Source organism: Gouania willdenowi, chromosome 5 (genome assembly GCF_900634775.1).
Source record: "Gouania willdenowi chromosome 5, fGouWil2.1, whole genome shotgun sequence".
Lineage (NCBI taxonomy): Eukaryota > Metazoa > Chordata > Actinopteri > Blenniiformes > Gobiesocidae > Gouania > Gouania willdenowi.
This window is the reverse complement of record NC_041048.1, coordinates 23,826,115-23,845,621: the sequence shown is the minus strand read 5'-3', so window position 1 is coordinate 23,845,621 and position 19,507 is coordinate 23,826,115. Positions and strand designations below refer to the sequence as shown.

Here is a 19,507-nt window from a genome sequence, read left to right as displayed (position 1 = left end):
AGTGTTTCTGCTATTCACAGCAGTGCAATTTATTAGTTAAGTAGAAATTTTTGCGTGTTTTGGTAATGAGTTGACACCCGTGAGCCACAGTTTGCCTAAAACTGATCCAGTAAGCTACAACAACAAGAGATCTTGTTTTCTGTTGGACTGATAAGATTTAGTTTTGTGTGCTCCAGTGGAGGGTTTTGGACCAAAGTTTAAATAGATTTTTACTTAGACACACCTGGTTAAAAGCCTTAGTGCCTTAAAGTGTAGAACATGTATTGCTATCGCTCCTGTGTGCCTCTTTGATCAGACAGGATTACCTTTCTTCTGCATGCACAGTTGTTGGTATTTTAGAAATGGAAACAGATTCATAAAATAAGATGTCTTTCATGAAGTGCCTACCAAGTGGCCCTAACCTGATAATTTCCTGTTTACAAAGCAATGGGTTTTATTTTTTAATATCGTATACAGCATGCACTATTTTAAAGGGGTCAACATAGATTTTTTTTCTTTCATGGTATTATAGATTTGACATCTGTGGGGTCTTAAGGGCATGTGTGGCCACTCTGTCAAAAATAATTACTGCTTTTTCTGCTTTTTTCAGGACAAAAAAGATTATAGAACAGAACGGCAGCAGCAGATTCAGATAACTTTCAACACCTTCAGATGCTCTAGATGATGTTTGTTTTTAATGTGTAGAATTAACTTCAAACTTTATGGATTTTCTTGGTTAATCACTGCAATATGTGATGACAAAATGAGCAGCTACAAGCACTGCTAGCAGTGTTCAAACATTATGAAGAACAGGTCCTCCTACTGTGTTTGTTTCTTTGCTTGGGATCTGTGTAAATTCCAAAAGTCACGACAGTGATGATCTGATGGTAGTAGATACTTAATAATAAATCTACACTAAAACACTGCATTGATTGTCTTGATGTATATATTTTAGAGGTGTCGAGAGCTAAATCTATGCTTGTGATTACAGTTTGTTTTTAAATCATAGTTTATTAAAAACAATAGGAAAAAATGAATAATCCTAAATCTGCTTTTATTTATTGCGTTAAAACAAATCAGCTGCTGTGTTGCACTACATATGGTTTGACGTGTGCAACAGTTGCAGGCGCTGCTCCTCCTACGGGGACGACCAGGGTGAAAGGGTTTGAACATAGGCATGTGAACATTCTTATAAAGCATTTCTGCATGCAGTTACCATAAACCACCACTATGCCATAACAATGCTATTTAAAACCTGATAAGCAAAGGCAGCAAGTGATGCCTCCTTAGTAACTAAACCTAAATCCATTGTTAAAGTTTGCAGTTTGAATTATTCTTTCCACAAAGGAAAAGTGAAACATCAGTAACAAAAGCCCTCAGAGAGCGCATAACCTCCGCCAAGCTTCAAATATCCTCTTTGCCAGATATTGGCAGTTGCATGGATCGGTGATCCTGGTCATGGTTCCATGATCGTTCACACTTTAAAGGCTTGAGAACATTTTCTATCCCTATTAATATGATGAAACTCGTACTGAGATATGAATTTTTGAAATTTCACCAATTGTCAGAAATGAGAATCTTTTGATTTTTAGAACTGATCCAGAATCACAATATTGATCCGGATCCCCACTAAAATGTCTTGAATCTTCCATGGTGTAAGGTCTATCTTTTGTCAACACTTTTACAAAATGTGTGTACTTTTGACGAAATCTAACAGACAAAAAACAGATAAGGGTTTTTGTACATTTAGGGTAGTATCAAATCTTTGCAAACTTCTCAATATACTTGCTAGATTTCAAGCTTGGGTCAAGTATTTGCTTGATGATACAGGCAGTAATGATGATCATGTGGATCATCTTTCATATCTCATCAACCACTAAGTCTCAAAAACAGGTGTGGGAAGTAAATTCAAGACCTTTTTGCTGATCTCTCATGGAAGAAACTCCGTCATACCACTCTGGCATGATGTCAACATTTTGAATCTACTTCTTTTTTACCCTGGTGCGTGTAGAGTCACATGATGTTACTGTTGGCCCCTTCCTTGACCATGAGGAAGTCGATACCATGGCACTCTGAGCCACAGCAGACTATCACACCCACCGCATTCAGCCACTCGACACCTGATCCTACTGTACACCACGTACTGGTCATCTGGATTTTGGTTATGGCAGACAGAGTGGAAAAAAAGAAACAAGAGGAGAAAAGAGATGGCAGCATTATGAAACCAATCAAGAATTTAGATCTGCATTGTATTACAAGCATGTAATTTTAGCCAAATGTAACAAGAGCAATGTGTTTATGAGCAGCAGCATTTTGGGTTGCAAGTTCAAAGGATCTCTGTCCAGTTGCAGTATTGGGGCATGGATTCTCTTTTTACTTTAGTGCATTGATCTTTGAGTCTAGGTGAGCAAGTATCCATTACGGATCAGGCATGTTGCTTCTTCAAGTTGCTCAAACCAAAACTCAAAATACATCCTCCTGTCAATGTATTTCATGTTTGGGCTTGCAGTGTTTTTTGACACCGTCTTCTTCCAAAAGTGGAACGCTACCATCTGGAGCTGCCATTGGCTCCTTAACTTTTGAACACACTGCATCCTGGCATGGTTCAGCCAGAAGGTATGTTCTGACAAGTAATACGTGGCTATCCTGTCATCGTGATTTGTTGTGTAAATATGCTAAACTGGGTGTTTAGCATATTGGCTTCTGCTTTAAAAGGGGTTCATTACACTGAGATGACTTGTATAAACGATATTTCAAGTCAACTTTGTAAACAGTGTAAAAATTATACCAGCAAAATCAAATATATCTAATTTGAACTCTTTGATTCATCCCTGGCCCCAGAGTGGCAAACAGGTTTAACATTCATTAGCAGGTTGGGGCGTGTGCGTAACAGATGTTTGTAATTCCATGCTTCATCAAAGGAAACATTTCAGATATCTACGACATCACAAAGTCACAACTACAAGTTCAAACAATGATACTTATTCGTGCCCGTCCAAACATGTAGCCTATGTTCAAACGCAAAGCTGAAAGCTGCAGAAAGCTTTTAAAATAGCTAAATAAACTAAAAGATAGAAATACAGCAGTTTAAACTGCATACCTGTCTGTCTGTATGTTTGTCTGTCTGTCATGATTAGGTCAAAAGTACACTATGAAAGATTCCATTAAATATGGGAGGGGATCCAGATCAATACACTGATTCTGGATCAGTTAAAAAAAATAAAAAAATCCCTACCTACATGATAATTGGCGAAAAATCATAAATTCATATCTCGGTTTGTAATTGATGAATCTTTACGAAATTTGACTCAGTTATGTTGGTTTGGTTCCTCAATTAGACGACAACGTTCCATCCTGATTTGATTCAAATTGCCCATTTCATCGCAATTTCGTGAAAAAATAGGGGTGCCGATACATTTGGACCTACAGTATTGTCATTAGAGTGAATCATAGTGTATCATGTTTTTCCTGCAGTCAGTGCCTTCTCCTCGCCCTCCGAGGGCTCTTTTTTCTGTTTCAGGTGTCTTGATGTCCGCGGTTCCTGATCGATGGCTCGCGGCTCAACTAGTCTGGGACACTCGGATGGACTATCCTTCTATTCTGTTTGCCGTTCTGTTCACTAACCCCAACCAGTCAAAGTAGATGGCTGCATTCCTCTTCCTTACTGCTTTTCTAAAACTAAATCAAAGCTACTTATCAATACTGTTTAACAAGCATATCCTTGATAAATCTGTATATCTATACCAGGTGATCTTTACAAAAACCAAAAAGCAGTAAGCAAAAGCAAAAGCTTACTTCAAGATGCTACAAGAGGCAACATTTAGATTACCATAAGGCTGATTAACACAGATATACCAGAGTAGGCACATATGCGGCTCAAAGAGGAGAGTTTGAGGACTGCAGGGTCCACTTCTAAGCCAGTGGAGAGTAAGCGGATTGGCACCACTACAGGTCCACCTCTACCATTGCTCTGCATATGGGTTATAAACACAAACCATTTTCATTGTAAAGGGACTAATAAAGGATATTATTATTATTATTATTATTATTATTATTATTATTAGATAGATAGATTCTTTATTCATCCCACAGTGGGGAAATTTACTGACATGACAGCTCAAATAAAAAGTGCAATAAAAAAAAGACAACAGAAGGCAATTACACACAGAAAAACCCAAAAGACACCCGTAATTATTATGATCATTACTCAACGCAAATCAAAGCAACTGCATAAATTTGATACATTATAAAAAATGTTAGGGATGCATTACTGCTCATGAAGGAAACTGAAGATTATGCTTCATGAATGTCAGTGACATCTTCCATGTTTTCTCCTGTAACAGAAAGTGTTCATTAAAAAGTTATAACAGGAAACACTTGTTGACAATTGATGAAAACACCAACCTCATCATCACCTCCATGATTATCTTTATACTAATGATAATATCGGGCATGAGACATACCCTAGTTTGAGGACTGATAATTCTTCATACTGAAATAAACAAGTGAGAAAGATAAGCAAAACAGACGAGTTCACAATAAACTGCTGATCAGTTAGTTATCATATGTAGTCTGTTGGTTTTATACGATATAGAGAAAGTTTTAAAGGAGGCACAGGATCAGTGGCAAATAAGAAGCACAAGCTTTTAGATCAGGGGTTTCCAACCATTTTTGGGTCGTGACCCCATTTGGATTTTGTACATTTCTGGCAACTCCAGGGACATTTTTTTCTTCTTTTTCTAGAATTAGGTTTTAGTCATGTTTATTAAAGTAAAAAATATAGAGTAACAGGGATTAGTGCACAAAGTGACAAGTGAGATACTTTTACTCTGCATTTTATTTGAACAATATTTATATTTGAGTATATGTACGTATAAAATACAGTTGTTTTATATTTATTGTGTGTGTGGTGTGGTCATTAGAAAAAGTAAAAATTATAATCAGTATTTTTTCATTTATTTATTTATTTTTTTTACCAGACACTTCAGGCGACCCCACATGGCGTCCCGACCCCAAGGTTGAAAAACTGTTTTAGATACTCAGCTGCATTACACTGAACACTATATGGCCTTTTAATTGGTAATAGTGCAACGTTGGATTTAGAAACATCTTTTACCTATCATTAACACTTTGTTTTTTAATTATCAAAAGACTGTCCTGCAGTTTTATGTAATGTCTATCTCTTTAAATACTTGAGAAATGAAGATACCGTAGGGTCACCGTTTAGCTGACAGGAATATTACTGAGGTAGGCCACAGTAAAACGAGGAAAAGCAAAGCTCAACAACAGCAGATCATCTTACTGTAACTCACATATAACAAGAAAGTGTGTGTGTGTGTGTGTGTGTGTGTGTGTGTGTGTGTGTGTGTGTGTGTGTGTGTGTGCGTACGTGCGTGTGTGTTGCTGATGGCAGTAGCCCATATTGTTCCGTTGGGAGGAAAGCTAATAGGCTTGTTTGTGAGGATCTTGCACCTGTCGTTTGTTGATGGACTGTGCTCTAAATAACTGCGTAAAGCTCTGGTTCTCTGCCTCGGCTCCCTGGGTTTCTTTATTCTGGTCCTAAACTTTTATATCACACACACCCACCCAAAGGGGCATATGTCGGTCAGCAGACTTTCATCTTTGTTTGCCGCCGTAACATTTCAGAGCCGGTATGACAGGATCAGGACCAAATTACAAGTTATAAAACAACTAATGCAATGTGTGAGCGTGTGTGGAAGTTGTTGAGAGTGGAAAACCCTGCTGGTGTATTTATAGCAAGCTATTGTTGAGCCCAAAGAAACCTCTGTAATTGAATATAGTCTCTGTCACTCACAGTCTCCAGTGATAAATGAGCTGACAGTCCCCACTCATGCCATCTCTGTGATAACTGTGCACCTCCCTCTATTGCTTTAAGATTATAGACCCAGCAGGATTAAATTCATAAGTGAAGGGTGATCCGGCTGAATTATCATCCTAAAGTATCCGAAATGAATTCACATGTGGAAACCTCTTTACTCCGTCCTTGGGGGATAACGTAATTGAATGCATGAAGGTGAAAGGCAAACATGGTCTTTGGGCTAAACCTACATTTAGTCTTTGATTAAACTGTTTCATATGAACAGAAACAATAAGTGAAGCACACGCTTCAGTTGAATGCTGTCCATTGGTGAGACACCACAGAGAGCAGAACGCAGGGGTTCTTAAGTCCAGTCCTGGAGAGTCCCTGTCCTGCATGTTTTAGATGCTACCCTGGTCCACCACAGCTGACTGTAAAAGCCATCTCGTTTGTCAGTGCCCAATACTCTGATCCTTTCAGATCCTTTCAACGCATGCGCGTAGACTACTTCACGTCTTGACTCGCAATCCTTACGACAGAGCTGCTGGGACGTGATATTTGAATGTAAACCGACCCATACGACGTTTGTTAAATATTCTAAATAGTACACATTTAAAAATGTGACTGCTTTGTGGTGTTTTTAAATGTTGATTTTTTTTTATTAAAAAGAAAAATACACAATACACAACATTGACAAAAACCAAACAGAAAATAAGATAAAAACCAAAATAAATAAAAAATTCACTCAACAGTCAACTCTTCCCCACCCCTTCCATTTCATACCCTGACTCCCTCATCCCTATTCCCTTCCCATTCACCTTGGTGTTTCTTACCCTTCCTTCCGTGGCGATGGTCACAATTATGCAGTAAAATAAATTCATTTATTTAATTGCAGTAACAAAACATGCATTGCTGTCTTAAAAAATTGCACTTCTTGTAGTGTTGACCTTCGACAGCATGTGCAGACAAAGTAAAAAAAAAATATATAATTTTTTTTTTTTTAATTTGTTGTGTTAAATAGCAGGGTTTCAACCTTTTAAATAGTACACAAACTGCCGTAAAATAGGCCGACTGGATGGAGATGTGTTTCGCGCATGCGCTGAAAGGATCCGGCCTGTGAAAGGATTGGGCACTGACATCCTTATCAAGCTTTCCTTAGAGCTGATGACACAGTCATTAGTTTCAGGTGTGTTAGAACAGGGAGACATTTAAAACATGCAGGACAGGAGCTCTCGAGAACTGGACCAGAGCAACTCAGCAACAAAGTTCAGTCTCTACGCAGAGGCTGTCCTAATGGATAAACACTGCAGTAGCTTACAGGTAATTTTTTTCTCTAACCTGCTATTTACTGCATTGATAGTGACACTACTTTATGTCACATTATTATGTTATTTTTGTCTTTCGTTGTGCTGCGTTCTCTCTTTTCATCAAATCTGCGTTTGGAATAAATCCAATATCAAAATCCAGGATAAGATTTTCCAGTGATAGAATGTTTTTTTTTTTTAATGTAGTTTTTTATGGATTCTAAAAATGATACTAGAGGCAGTACTCAATGTCATTTTGTACTTTAATAAATATGTTCAATTATATGATAGAATATCAAACCATTTTACTGTACACTGTCAAATTTAATTTGAAAATGTGTGTGTCAATGTTGGAAAATTGTCCCTGTCCAACTTAGGAAAAAGAGACTGTTACAATTATATAACGAGACTGGGGTACTGTTGCAGTGAAAGACGATGGTTCCTGGGCGAACGCCTGAGATATTCACAGCTAAGCCTAAGTACCCACACATACGCACGTACGCTCACACGCACACACTATGAGTGTGTGTTTATCTGTGTTATGTGCATGCCAGTGTGTGTAAGTGCATCAGAGGTTCAAGGTCAGATCACATTTTGCAAACTTGTGAACAAATGACACAATACAACGGTCAAGTGCAAATAACTGCATTAACCATTTTGCTAGGAATCGATGACGGTGAAGCCTCTAAACTAGTATTATGTTTCAACACGATTGATCACATATATTGAATATATTTGCTACATACAGAGTAAGCCAGAAGCGACAACGCATCCAGCATATGCCCTTGGAAACATGAGGACCTGTTAAAAATAGGAATTAGCATGCTGGCTCTCTCACAGTGCAAAGACTTAAGGTTCTTTACTTTTGTCCTATGTCTTCCTCACTGTCCAAAATCAATGTCACTTTAATTTGGCATCAAAGTCACGACTGGTTTTCAACGTCTTCTACAGTGCTTTGCTCCACTTGATAATTTTACCACATTAATTACAATAAAATTATATTTACAGTCACTGCTAGTCTTTAGAATTGACAATAGCACAACATAAATGCATTTATTAATTCCTTTATAAATCTTCTGAGCAGCACTCGTTGGGTGCTATAGGTGGGACACCCTGGACAGGGCGCTAATCCATCACATGGCATACTCAAATAGACAGACTCCACAGAAATGCATTCATCATCTAATACTGAAGTTGTGAACAAATGGAATATACAAAGCTATTTATGATCATTTTATAGCATTCGTTAGAAACTGTGTCCAAGACTCGCAAACCCTAAAGAAACCTCAAAATACAAAATACATTATGTGAATAACAGGAAAATAGGGATGTCCCTTTTATACTTCTGTTATAATACGGATATTACAGCCTTCAGGATTGGCTGATATCTATTCAATACGATATTGGCATGAATCATACTGTACATACTTTAATTACTTATTTTGTAGTGTAAAATGTGACCCATTTTTTATTAACCAATGGGTTACAGAAATGTTAACCTTAAACATAAGAATATTCTGCAATTGAATAAAATAAAAACTGAAAAAATTAGAAGACCGTGAAAAAATAACTGCAATAGATATAATAAAAACAATACATTTTATAACAGAGATTTTAGATGCAGGCCAATATACATAATCAGAGACATGTTTTTTGTGCTGATATCAGACCGATATCAGATAATAATATAAGAGATTGGGACACAGAGAATTGAAACTAAAAAAAAAAATGAGGCAAAAAGTATAAAATAAATTAACATAGAAATATGACTAAAGAAACTGAAACGTGTTTGTAAGCACAGGGGACCATTTGTACTTGTATTCATATCATATTCTACACTTCTAATTCCTGAGGCTACCACTTCCTGATTGTGGGTGCAACTTCCTGCAGAACATTTACATTAAATACAAGTAAAGAATAGACAGACTCCACAGAAATTAATACATGACGCTCATTTATTTTTAAAACTCATTGTCATTGAGGAGATATTGCAAAATCATATCGACAGCTGCATCCTCAGGCGTAGAGTGGGTTCTCCGCTCTGGATAATTACCAGCCTACTGAACACTTAGATGGTTTGTTGCTCTACCAGGTCAGTAGGAAACAATATTTCAGATGTTACGGCGATAGTTTGTTGTGTATTAAAAGCGTCACAGATCTGCATCACACGGATAGTGAGAGGGTGTCTGGCTGGCCATCAGAGTAATGTAAGCAGTCTAAAGTCAGGGTAGCTCGCACCTCTACAACATAACAAGCTGCTCAGCTGTCAGGGGTTGACAGTGAGGCCAACATCTCCTCTCCAACCTGGAAAGGATCAGCTGATGATGGCTACACTGTCTTCCTATTGGTTTATTGGTTTAAAAAAGTGTCTATTTGTACGGTTGCCATAAGGACAACCCACGGTGCTATTGGTACAGTTACCAAAGAACACGTACGTAGCATCTTAGGGTTAGGGTTAGGGTTTAGGGGTTATAACCCAATATCGCAACAATTTTTAGGTTTAGGGTTAGCGTTAAGGTTAAGTTTAGAGTAAGGTTTAGTCTTAGTCACGCGACCTAAACTGACCAATGACTGACCTATCACGTCATCTAAACTGGCCAAATTGGGGCGCTGCATACGGATAGAAGGTCAGTATATTGATACGGATATTGGTACGGATAGCTACTGCCTTTTTTTAAAGTCATTGAGTTACTTCATCACATGACTAAATAGAGCATTCAACAGCCAACCAGCCAGTGATTAAGAACTTTAGAAAATTATTACTACGATTAAGTTGCTCCTGATGAAGGGTTAACACGTTGTATGGCAGTTTAGTTGCCATTTGTGTGTGATTGTGAATGGGTGAATGTAGCTATCAATATAACTGTGGTATTAAGAAATATTTACCATTATATTCTCCACATTATCCTGTTTATTTAACAAAGAGTTAATAAAGCAATAAACCTCTACGCCTCTGCAGTGTATCATTTTATGCATAGTTTTTTCATCCACTATATGACTTTTATAAATTATATGATCATGCCATATTGTTTAATATTGTGTGGAAGGGTAAACTATGATGTTAGGTTGTAAGGTTAAAAAAATAAAAACATGAACTATGTGACTAAGACGTCTGAATCAAAGCTTCCCTACTCAATAACTTAAGATTACTTGTTGAAATGTTCACACAACAAAATTTTACATCTGATGAGAAAATGATCAAAACAACGCATCTTATTTAATGAAATGACTGAAACAGACTTATTGCTACTGTGGCTTTTTAGCTGTTTACGCTAACTTGTAAATAGAGAAAAATAGTTTGGAATTAGAAAAATAGATGCTTGAAAACAGAGTGGAAAGCATTGCATTCACGCTGGAGATATTTAGAAAATGAATAGAAAATTATACCATTTCAGATGTATGTTAAGAGATGTAAATTTCAATTAAAAGTGTTAATGTGACCTAAATGCCTGCTGTTTTTTCAGGCCATGCAAATAAAGCAGACTGGTCAAACCAATATGAATGGAATTGAGCTCATTATTTGTACGTTGCATTAAGGTTACAATAAATTAAACAGTAATAAGCAATGCTGATTTCCTTTTACTGCAGGATTTGGCACCTGCCCACACTGTCAAAGGTATCAAAAGTTGGTTCCTTGACCACGGTGTGACTGTGTTTGATTGGCCAGCAAACTGGCCTGACCTGAACTCCATAAAGAATCAATGGAGGAAGGTGAGAGACACCAGACCCAATGATGCAGATCCCCTGAAGACCACCACCAATGCAACATGGGCTATATTATATTACACATGAGCAGTGCCACAGGTTGATCGCCTGAATGCCATGCTACATTTACGCATAATTCATTAGAAAAGAGGCTCAACCAAGTATTGAGTGCATAGCAATCATCCTAATTTTCAGAAGCCAGAAATTTCAGTTTAAAATATATTTTTGATTATTCATCTTATGTAATAATCTAAATTTCTGAGACACTGAATTTTAAGTTTTCATTATTTGTAAGCCATAATTTCAAAATTTCAATAAATAAAGGTTTGAAATATTTCACTCTATGGGTCTATATCATATATGGGTTTCACTTTCTGAAATGAGAATCATGGTATTCTAAATTTTTTTTAGATGTGCCTGTCTGGCACTTTTATTTTGAAATCTCCTGAAACAGGAACTCCGTGCGTATTACAGGTGAGCACGGCAACTTTTTTTTTTTTTTTTTTTTTTTTTTTTTTTTGCGCTGTGTTACAGGTGAAGTGACGTCACTGAGTGGAGATTGCGGATGTGTTTTGTGTTTACAGGTCTGCTCTTCCTGCTGCTGGGAACAGACGGACACACAGGGTAAGTTCACCTGATCTATGGATGAAAACGGACGTTTAAGGTTCAATATCTGTTAGAAACTACAAAAAATTATGTTTATGATCCATGTTGTTAAATGTCTTTGAATTACACCAAAGCCAAAGTAGGAATAATGATGTATCTTTTTGTTGGCTCTTGAATTACAAAATGTAAAAAATAGGACTGCAGTAAACATATATATATATATATATATATTTGTTTGAAGACACATTATTCAAAACCCTTCACCAACATGAATGGTAGCTCTGTCCAAAGTGAGATACAGTTATATTATGTGAAGGTGCGATTGTGTCATTATATTGCATGTGGTATTTGTAAATGCAGAGAAAATTAAGGGTTGGCTGTCTTTAAATTGCACTTTGTGGCACTGGATATAGGACTCTATTCTCCCATGCACGTAAGTCCAAAAAGCCACGCAGCGGTGCTGTTTTTGGCTGTGTGTACTTAAGTCAGTCGCTGCGTGCCTTCATCCCAGTTACGCACTGTGGGTGGAGCAGCCCTGAAATGTGGGCGTCCCCATTCAAATCTGGCTTTACGCGCATTCTCCGATGTGCGTAAGTCCTTTTCCTCTTACGCGCTTCTAACCCTGGAATAAGTGCAGCGCCCGATAAGGTGAAATATTTTATTGCACTAGAAATATGGACTTAGTTACATTTGAAGCCACACGGACTCATGTGTCGGGCAGCAGCAGCTGTGATCAGTCAGCTGCTGCTGCTGCGCGATGAATTAAATCTCTGACAAACACAGCTTTCTGTCCACATTGGTTACAGTGATTCAACTATTTTCATACTATGTCCAATGTATAGTCACAGTTTGATCCACTACAGAGTGAAACATGCTGTCATATGCAGATGAGGATGGACCACAAACTGTTCCCACACATATTTTAATGAGGCTCAGCTCAGGTCGCTTTAAACAATTTATATTTAAAACTGCGTATTATGGAAGCCAATAGTTCTGTTTCACTGCAAACATCCCTCTGTATTAAAGCAGGACGCTCTGTGACCAGGTTATTTCCTCATATCTCCAGCATCTAACTCAGTCACGCTTTACAGTGATGATGATGATGATGATCAAGGAGAGAGATTTTAACTGTGACTCGGACAGAATGCGGCCGATCCTCACAGTGCAATAATCTGATCAATGATCTGATCAAATCAACCTGTAACATTGTTTATCAATGAAGGTGTTTCAAATTAAAAGTGAACGTTATCATTTTCACAGATTTCAATGATGTTTACAAGCGTTTGGAAAACTCTATGTTCCGTGATTTCTAGACAGCCCAAAAAAATGACATCACCGCCTCCTTTCCTTCAGTCCGCCTTCATTCACAGACTACGTGATTTTGCTCTACTTATGCGTGGTGGGTGTGTCAAGAACATGGACCGGAGAATACGAGCAGGAGAAAAGTGCGTAACTGCAGGCTTGCAAAAAAGTGTTTAAGTCCAGATGGGAGAATAGACCCCATAGTCTTTAAAGTGAAGTTAAACTTCAACAAACATTTGTTTTTACATTGAGTTTTATTTTAATCTTTATAAAAAAAAAATGTTGTTGCTTGCTTGGTTTTTCTGTTACACTTTTTGAGAGTAGTCGCATGTTCTCTACCCATAAAGAAAAGTTGGAGTTGGATGATAATTCTTCTTTTTCTCATATTAACATTCTGTGTATAATGTTGTCTATAATAACTTAATGAAAAAATAATACTGCATGGCAAAAGCGTAATTTCTAATTTAGGATATGATTGATAATCAATGTTGTCTGGTAACATTTTCACTCATTGATAATGAGTGATCTTCCCCCAAAAAACTGTGATCGGAGCACCCTTAAAATAAAGTATTAAAGGTCAGAGAGTAGCTACTGTAGATAGTAAGGGTATGGTAATGCATCTGGCTTTGGCTCTGGTTTTATTTTGGTCAAAATGAAGAAAGAGAAGCAGAGAAAGCTGTAGGATAAACACCCGTGTAAGGTGCCGGAGAGTTTAGGATTCACAAGGAGGTACCTCGACTCTGAGCCAAATAGCTGCCTGCATTCTGATATATCAAATTTTTTGGCTTGGCACCGTAGCTGAGTAGATACAAATCAGCACTTTATAAGCAGTAAGATGCTCTAGTGGAAAAACTGATCCATCAGGGTTAGATGTGTCTCTGCTCCAACACAGCTGAACGGCTCTTTTTCTGGCTTTTCACAGACTTGCTTGATGATACTTCATTAGATTCAGGAGTGTTCGGGCAAGGTGACATGTAAAACCTGCTGGATAGTGGTCCTCAAGGACCAGGTTTGGACTCCCTGGTCTTTAGCATCACCACTTTCAGTCATTGCGGTTTTATCATTAAGCCTTTAAAATATGATATGCTGTTTTATAGTATTTTAGGTCCAAACTGCATTATCTTTGATCAGATCATATAGAAAAATGTTTTTATTCTTAATTTGGGTCATGCTTAAATCATTGGTTTAGAATGAGTGCCAAGACCAGACCAGTTCTGAACCACCAATGCTACTTCTCGACCTTATACTTTTCTTTTACATTTAATTTGTTTTATCCACCTCATTCCTGTAAACTAAACTAACAAACTGATTTCTTTATATGTAATTCCTTTATCAAATGAACTAATATTCAGGACGTAGTGTTTGCAGGAAAGTGGTGGTTGGGTCTCTTATATCTTCTCATCATCAAAGAGGATACAAGAGGTATTGTTGGATTCAGAAACTTAATTAGAGAATGTAAAAGTGTTTCTTTCCTTTTGTCAAATTATGTATTGGGTCCTCGACAGCATTGTGGTTCTGAGATTACCAAAAGAAACGAGTACCTGAACCCAAACTGCGGCCATTTAAAAGAGTCATTCAACATACGATTATTGAAACACGTTGAACACAATGGTCAATTTTGATCAGGCTCCATGTGATCATATCCACTGCATTCCTGTGCTGCCCAGCCTATTGTCTATATGTAAAGCTGTCTTCATGAATGGAGGCACTGTGGTAGTTTTGCTTCCCAATAAAGTGAAAAATGGAGCCCGGCTCTTTCTTCTTTAGGTTAATAGTTAACACAGCTCTGAAGGCTGAAGGCTGAGAAATGCCACTTCCCTTTTTACTTTTACTTCCCTGTTTTAGAAAACCACTTCCTTTTGTTCAGCACCTCAAACTGTAACACATTCCATGTTGTAACTTGGTGCATTCGTGAAACAAGACATTTATGAGCTCTTAGGAGCAGGGACAGATATGTAACTTGACACGACTTGATCTTAAAACTATTCTGGAGATCTTTGTTGTGCAGAATGAGGAGTAACTCTCAATTTTAATACATTTTCAGGAAGGTTGATGGAAGAATTGACTGAGCCCTGACCTTCTGGAACATGAGGAACAGGAAGTGTTAAAGATTAAGCTGGTAAGTACACCACTGGTATTGACAGAACCTTGGATGGATGGGTGGGTAATTGACGCCCCTTCTCAAACCTCATACTTGACTTTTACCAGGAGACATTCCTTGGTCAGTGAACGAGTGAACACACTCGTTCACTGTTTGCTGAACAAGTGTGTTTGCTCGTTCAGCAAACACACTCTCATCTGCATTAAATGTTTAATATTCGGTCTGATCCCTCTTAAGAACCATCTACCGTTTTTCATGTTGGTTTGTGAATAGCTTAGTCACATGGACAGGTTTGAATGTCAGTTATGACTTTTTGGAAGGAAATGCTTCAAGGTCACTTTTAGCCACACTTTTCTACACAGTAAACCCATTCCCAGTACTTTTTTCCCCCAGTTCTGATTTGATGTCCCTGCTGGAATAATTTCCTGCCTTCTGTAATCCTCATTAATGTCTGTTAAAATCTTTGTCTGACAGACACCTTGCTGATGTTGCATCCCTTATGTCTTGTTTCCAGGCTTAGTCTATCCCTCTTGAGATTTTTTGTTATTCTCCGAATATTGAGGCTCCTACACACTCTGTTGTAGTTTGACTTTGTGAAAACCTAAATGTGAAACTAAGTGCTTTCACACATAATCCGGTGGACTCAGGCGGTGAATCTGCAACATTGTTCCATTTTAATTTGCCAAGCACACCAAACTTTCTGAACTGCGTTACGAAGGCAAAACGGTCGGAATACTTTACACTCCAATGCCGTGACGATGTGGCACTGCCCTGTTTCTACTGACAGTCGCGCCGTCACGTCCTATATTTGATCTCTCTTCCTATGTTTTCCAAAGGAATTCTTAAAACAATCCCCGCAGAAAAATCATTAATAACAATTCAAAATAACCCATAATCACACGATGCCACAACCTGCGCTAATGCTCTACACAAACACAGAGATGACTCCGCTCCATCTCCACCTGTCAGCGCTCAGAGCCGTCATATCACCGGTAACTTACCGGTAAGGATATGTAATATGAGAATATATACGCAGATAAAACAGTTAAATGAGCAGCCATTGCTGATCATGTGAATAGTTTGGGAAAACAGAGATGAGTGAAATAAATGAGAAACACAGAAGGGAGTGAGGAAATGTGACGTTTTTGTTTGTGTGCTGACAAAGCGACTCTGAAAATGGATGTATGGATGGATAGACGGACATTTGTGTGTGTGCCCGTGCCTGTTACAGTGGCGGCAGGCACACAGCAGCAGCAGAGCTGTCACTGAAACGGTCACTGAATTAGTCCCTGGAGTTGCTCTGTTACAATTGCGCTTCAATGTAAAGTCCTATGTTTGGTCCTGGTTGTTTTCATACATGGTAAAAGACCGCACCATGCTTCACTGAAGCCAGTCCGAGTTTGCTTGTTTGCTCCACACCAGAGTTCCAGTGACCTCTCAGTTATCACAAAAAGACCGGAGTATCCGAGGAAGCGCAGGATGGTGCGGAGCAAAGAGGCATGTGTGAAAGCACCCCGAATCATCAGCAGCTGCTCGGTATTATGCATTGATCCTTATCTTACCTGACTTTATTCCTTCATAATTCCTGATTTTAAAGATTTTTGCTCGTAAACCTCCCCCGAGTGCCAAATATCCTCTTTGCCAGATATTGGCAATTATCTGGATCAGTGATCCTGATCATGGTACCATAATCCTTCACACCTTAAACTAAGACTTGCAAGAAATGTCTATCTCCATTAATAGTTAATTAATACAGTAGGTTCAAATGTTTTTGGATCCCCATTGTTTAAAAAAAAAAAAATCCTATGAAATGCGCAAATTATGAAAGTTATGGATTTTTCGAATCCAGTATTCAGTATTGATCAGAACTCCTCCAAAATGTAATACAATCTTATTTGGTGTAAGGTCTGCAAAAGGTAGGTCAGCTCAGTTTAAATGTACAGGTGTATGGTAATCAGGTCTGTTTTGCTCCACCCTCATTTTGCCCTTATGTTTGCCGTTTTCGACATGAGCTTTGCACAAATTGTTAAGTTTTGTTTTGCACTGGTCGGCCATTGCTAACTCTGATTCACTGCTTCATCTACTCTCTCTGTAGGCTTAAGTTCCAAAGATGGAAGAGGCTTACTGTGAGCTGTACCAACAGTTCCTTAGCCTTAGGTCACTTTGCCTAAAACAGGCTGCAATGTTGCATCGTCTTACAACAGCCCTGGAGAAACAACAAGGTCTGTCTATAAAACAATTGTGTTTCTTTTAAATGCAGCTGTAGTTCTAGACTAAGCAGTATTCTGTGTGCAGGTGCCATTGTTCCGACTGTAGAGTTCAGTGATGTGATGACCATCCCTGTCCATCTCATGAATGACTTAACAGTTAAGTCTTCACATGAGAATCCTTTGCCAGGAAACAGCACAACAGGAAAGTGTGAGCTTGATCTCCTTCACAGAAATGGGGGGACATTCTCTGACATCATTACTCAAGACATGTTAAAGCTCAACATGAACGTATCCAGTCAGGAAAAGAAGGAGGAAAATGTGGAGCAAAAGCATCCCTTTTTGTCTAATCCTCACACGTTGATTTGCCATGAAGCTTCTCAGTGTGAGACAAGTCATGCAGGACACAGAGACCCCGATGACGGCCGGGTTCCATTCACACCACAGGTATGATCTTACTGAATAGAAAACCCAGCTGTGCATTGATGTTTCATTGACTGCTCAAACTTGTTCATGTTTGACAGATGCCTGTGATACACACAACTTCCCCGGACAGACACTTCTTCAGTCCGTCTGCTGGGGAGATGATGTCGGACGTGGTGAATGATTCACACACATGCGACTTCTGCCAGGCAGTTTTCCCTGGAAACACGTCCACCAGGGGAGATTTTCTTCGACATCTCTACACCCATGTCTCCTAAACTAGTCTCTCCTCCACACGCACAACATGTGTGCTTAAGTCAAAGGACAAATTACCTGGGGCCTCATTTAGAAAACATTGAATAGAATCTACACTAAAAGTGAACATATGTCAAAAATCTGAAAATGCACTGCGCCAAAAATATTTCCGATTTGTATAACCATGCAGAGTTCACCTGCTCGCATTTTTCTCCGTATAAATCACATCCCAGCTAGAAATTGGTGCAGGTAAATTCACTTCATATCCCGCCCTCGACACGTCAACAATCTTTCATAAATGGTCAATGCTAAGGAGCTCATGAAGGGTTTTTGCATCAAAACGAGCTGCTGGGATTCTGCTGGGTTCATGGCAGAAGTGACAAGGAAAAGGAATTTTAAAATAAAAAAAAGATGTGTGTGAGTGATTAAAACCCAGAAAACAAGAGGATTTATTGGTGATCACAGTAATAGTGTAAATAAATTAAAACTAAGTTATTTACAGCAGTCTCCACTGCAGTGTAAAATATGACAGAGGTGAAATTAAGTGTTTCAGATACACCGTCAGAGTGTTTCGGCTACAGTACAAACCTCAGCCCACACTGCGTCACAACGTCACAGGTGAAACTCATCATTTGGGGAAGTTGTAGGTCAGAGCAAGCACGAGCGCGGGCACAGCTTACCTCCTCCATGCTGTGCAGCTTGGTGAAGCACAGCTTTCCACACTACAATCTGTTACAGACACGCAGACACAGCTGTGCGTCAGGATACATGGATCGAGTGTTGATGCCACTGTGCGTCAACTGGTCTGATTGTATTCACATTTTACGGTTTATGTACCGGTACATGCATTCATTTTCACTCAGAGACTTAAACACATTTAAACACATCACCTAATGGCTCACTGTTCACATTCATATCAGAGCAGGCTTGGGTATGATTATGTGGATCTATGACTCTGATATGTGAGCAATTAAATGTTTGAGATGAATCTTGCTTCAATTCACCACCATTGGCGTAGTCATTTTTCCACATCTCCAATATCCATGCTGCAGGTTCAGAGTTAGCGCACCAGTGCGTACATTCTCATGCTACGTTTATTTTAGAAAAACCCCAACCTTTGAATGGGAAGCGGCGGACCCCACATTCAAGCCCTGTTTTTTGCGTAAGCAAGCTTTATAAAGGAGGCCCTTGGTCTGTGAAACAGTGCTGACATGAATTTGTTTTTATGTTTGGCTTTGAATGCAAATGACAAATTCCGTGATCGACATGATTAATGAAGGGTTGAATAAAGAGGGAAGTCAAGTTGTCATTTTGTACAATGTGCATAATTCATAAAAGATTTAATACAATTTCCTGTCATAACAGCGGGAAATACCGTTACCGGATTTGATGCTTGTATAAAAAAAACACTGACAATGTGAAATTACTTTTTAAAGCTTTTATTTTCCCCCAGGTCATGGGGGCAGAATCCTCAACAGGGAAGGGGAAGGGACTGCCTTCTTATTATATTACCTTTGCCATCAGACATTTGTTCCTCATACATTGAAAATATTGTAAATACAAAAGTAGGGTCACAAAATATGCTACTATAAATTACAAAAACTAAGTACATTTAATAAATGATCAGTTAGGTGAAATACTTCACACTATGTCCTAAAAACTTCCACTGCTGCTATGAACTACAAATGTATGCTTGTAGTCCCATTTATAATACTAGGTGGAGGGTTAAAGTAATAATAATAATAATAATAATGCATTCTATTTGTAACACACTTTACATCTGTACACAAATCTCAAAGTGAGTGAA

At 38.4% G+C, this 19,507-nt stretch overlaps 1 protein-coding gene across 8 annotated transcripts; it reads left to right on the top strand.

Annotated features, from left to right (window-relative positions):
* The first annotated feature begins 6,926 nt into the window (after positions 1-6,926).
* Positions 6,927-19,007, top strand: LOC114463966 (uncharacterized). Of its 8 annotated transcripts, XM_028447882.1 has the most exons (7): positions 6,978-7,117; positions 11,391-11,430; positions 14,759-14,833; positions 16,238-16,351; positions 16,911-17,037; positions 17,111-17,469; positions 17,547-19,007. In XM_028447882.1, the coding sequence occupies exons 5-7, from the start codon at positions 16,926-16,928 to the stop codon at positions 17,721-17,723; spliced, it is 648 nt and encodes a 215-aa protein (XP_028303683.1). In that variant the 5' UTR covers positions 6,978-7,117; positions 11,391-11,430; positions 14,759-14,833; positions 16,238-16,351; positions 16,911-16,925; the 3' UTR covers positions 17,724-19,007. The 8 variants fall into 8 exon arrangements, with proteins under 8 accessions (XP_028303689.1, XP_028303688.1, XP_028303690.1 ...); XM_028447888.1 differs by lacking the exons at positions 16,238-16,351; positions 17,111-17,469; positions 17,547-19,007 and adding exons at positions 10,690-10,812; positions 11,218-11,280 and having other exon boundaries at positions 6,927-7,117; positions 16,911-16,928; XM_028447887.1 differs by lacking the exons at positions 16,911-17,037; positions 17,111-17,469; positions 17,547-19,007 and adding exons at positions 10,690-10,812; positions 11,218-11,280 and having other exon boundaries at positions 6,927-7,117; positions 16,238-16,352.
* The last annotated feature ends 500 nt before the right edge of the window (positions 19,008-19,507 follow it).

Excerpts from the sequence above, each read along its gene's own strand:
- LOC114463966 (XM_028447882.1), top strand. The coding sequence starts at position 16,926 with ATGGAAGAGGCTTACTGTGAGCTGTACCAACAGTTCCTTAGCCTTAGG. Across the intron at positions 17,038-17,110 it reads AGCCCTGGAGAAACAACAAG|GTGCCATTGTTCCGACTGTA; the intron begins GTCTGTCTATAA and ends TTCTGTGTGCAG. Across the intron at positions 17,470-17,546 it reads GGGTTCCATTCACACCACAG|ATGCCTGTGATACACACAAC; the intron begins GTATGATCTTAC and ends CATGTTTGACAG.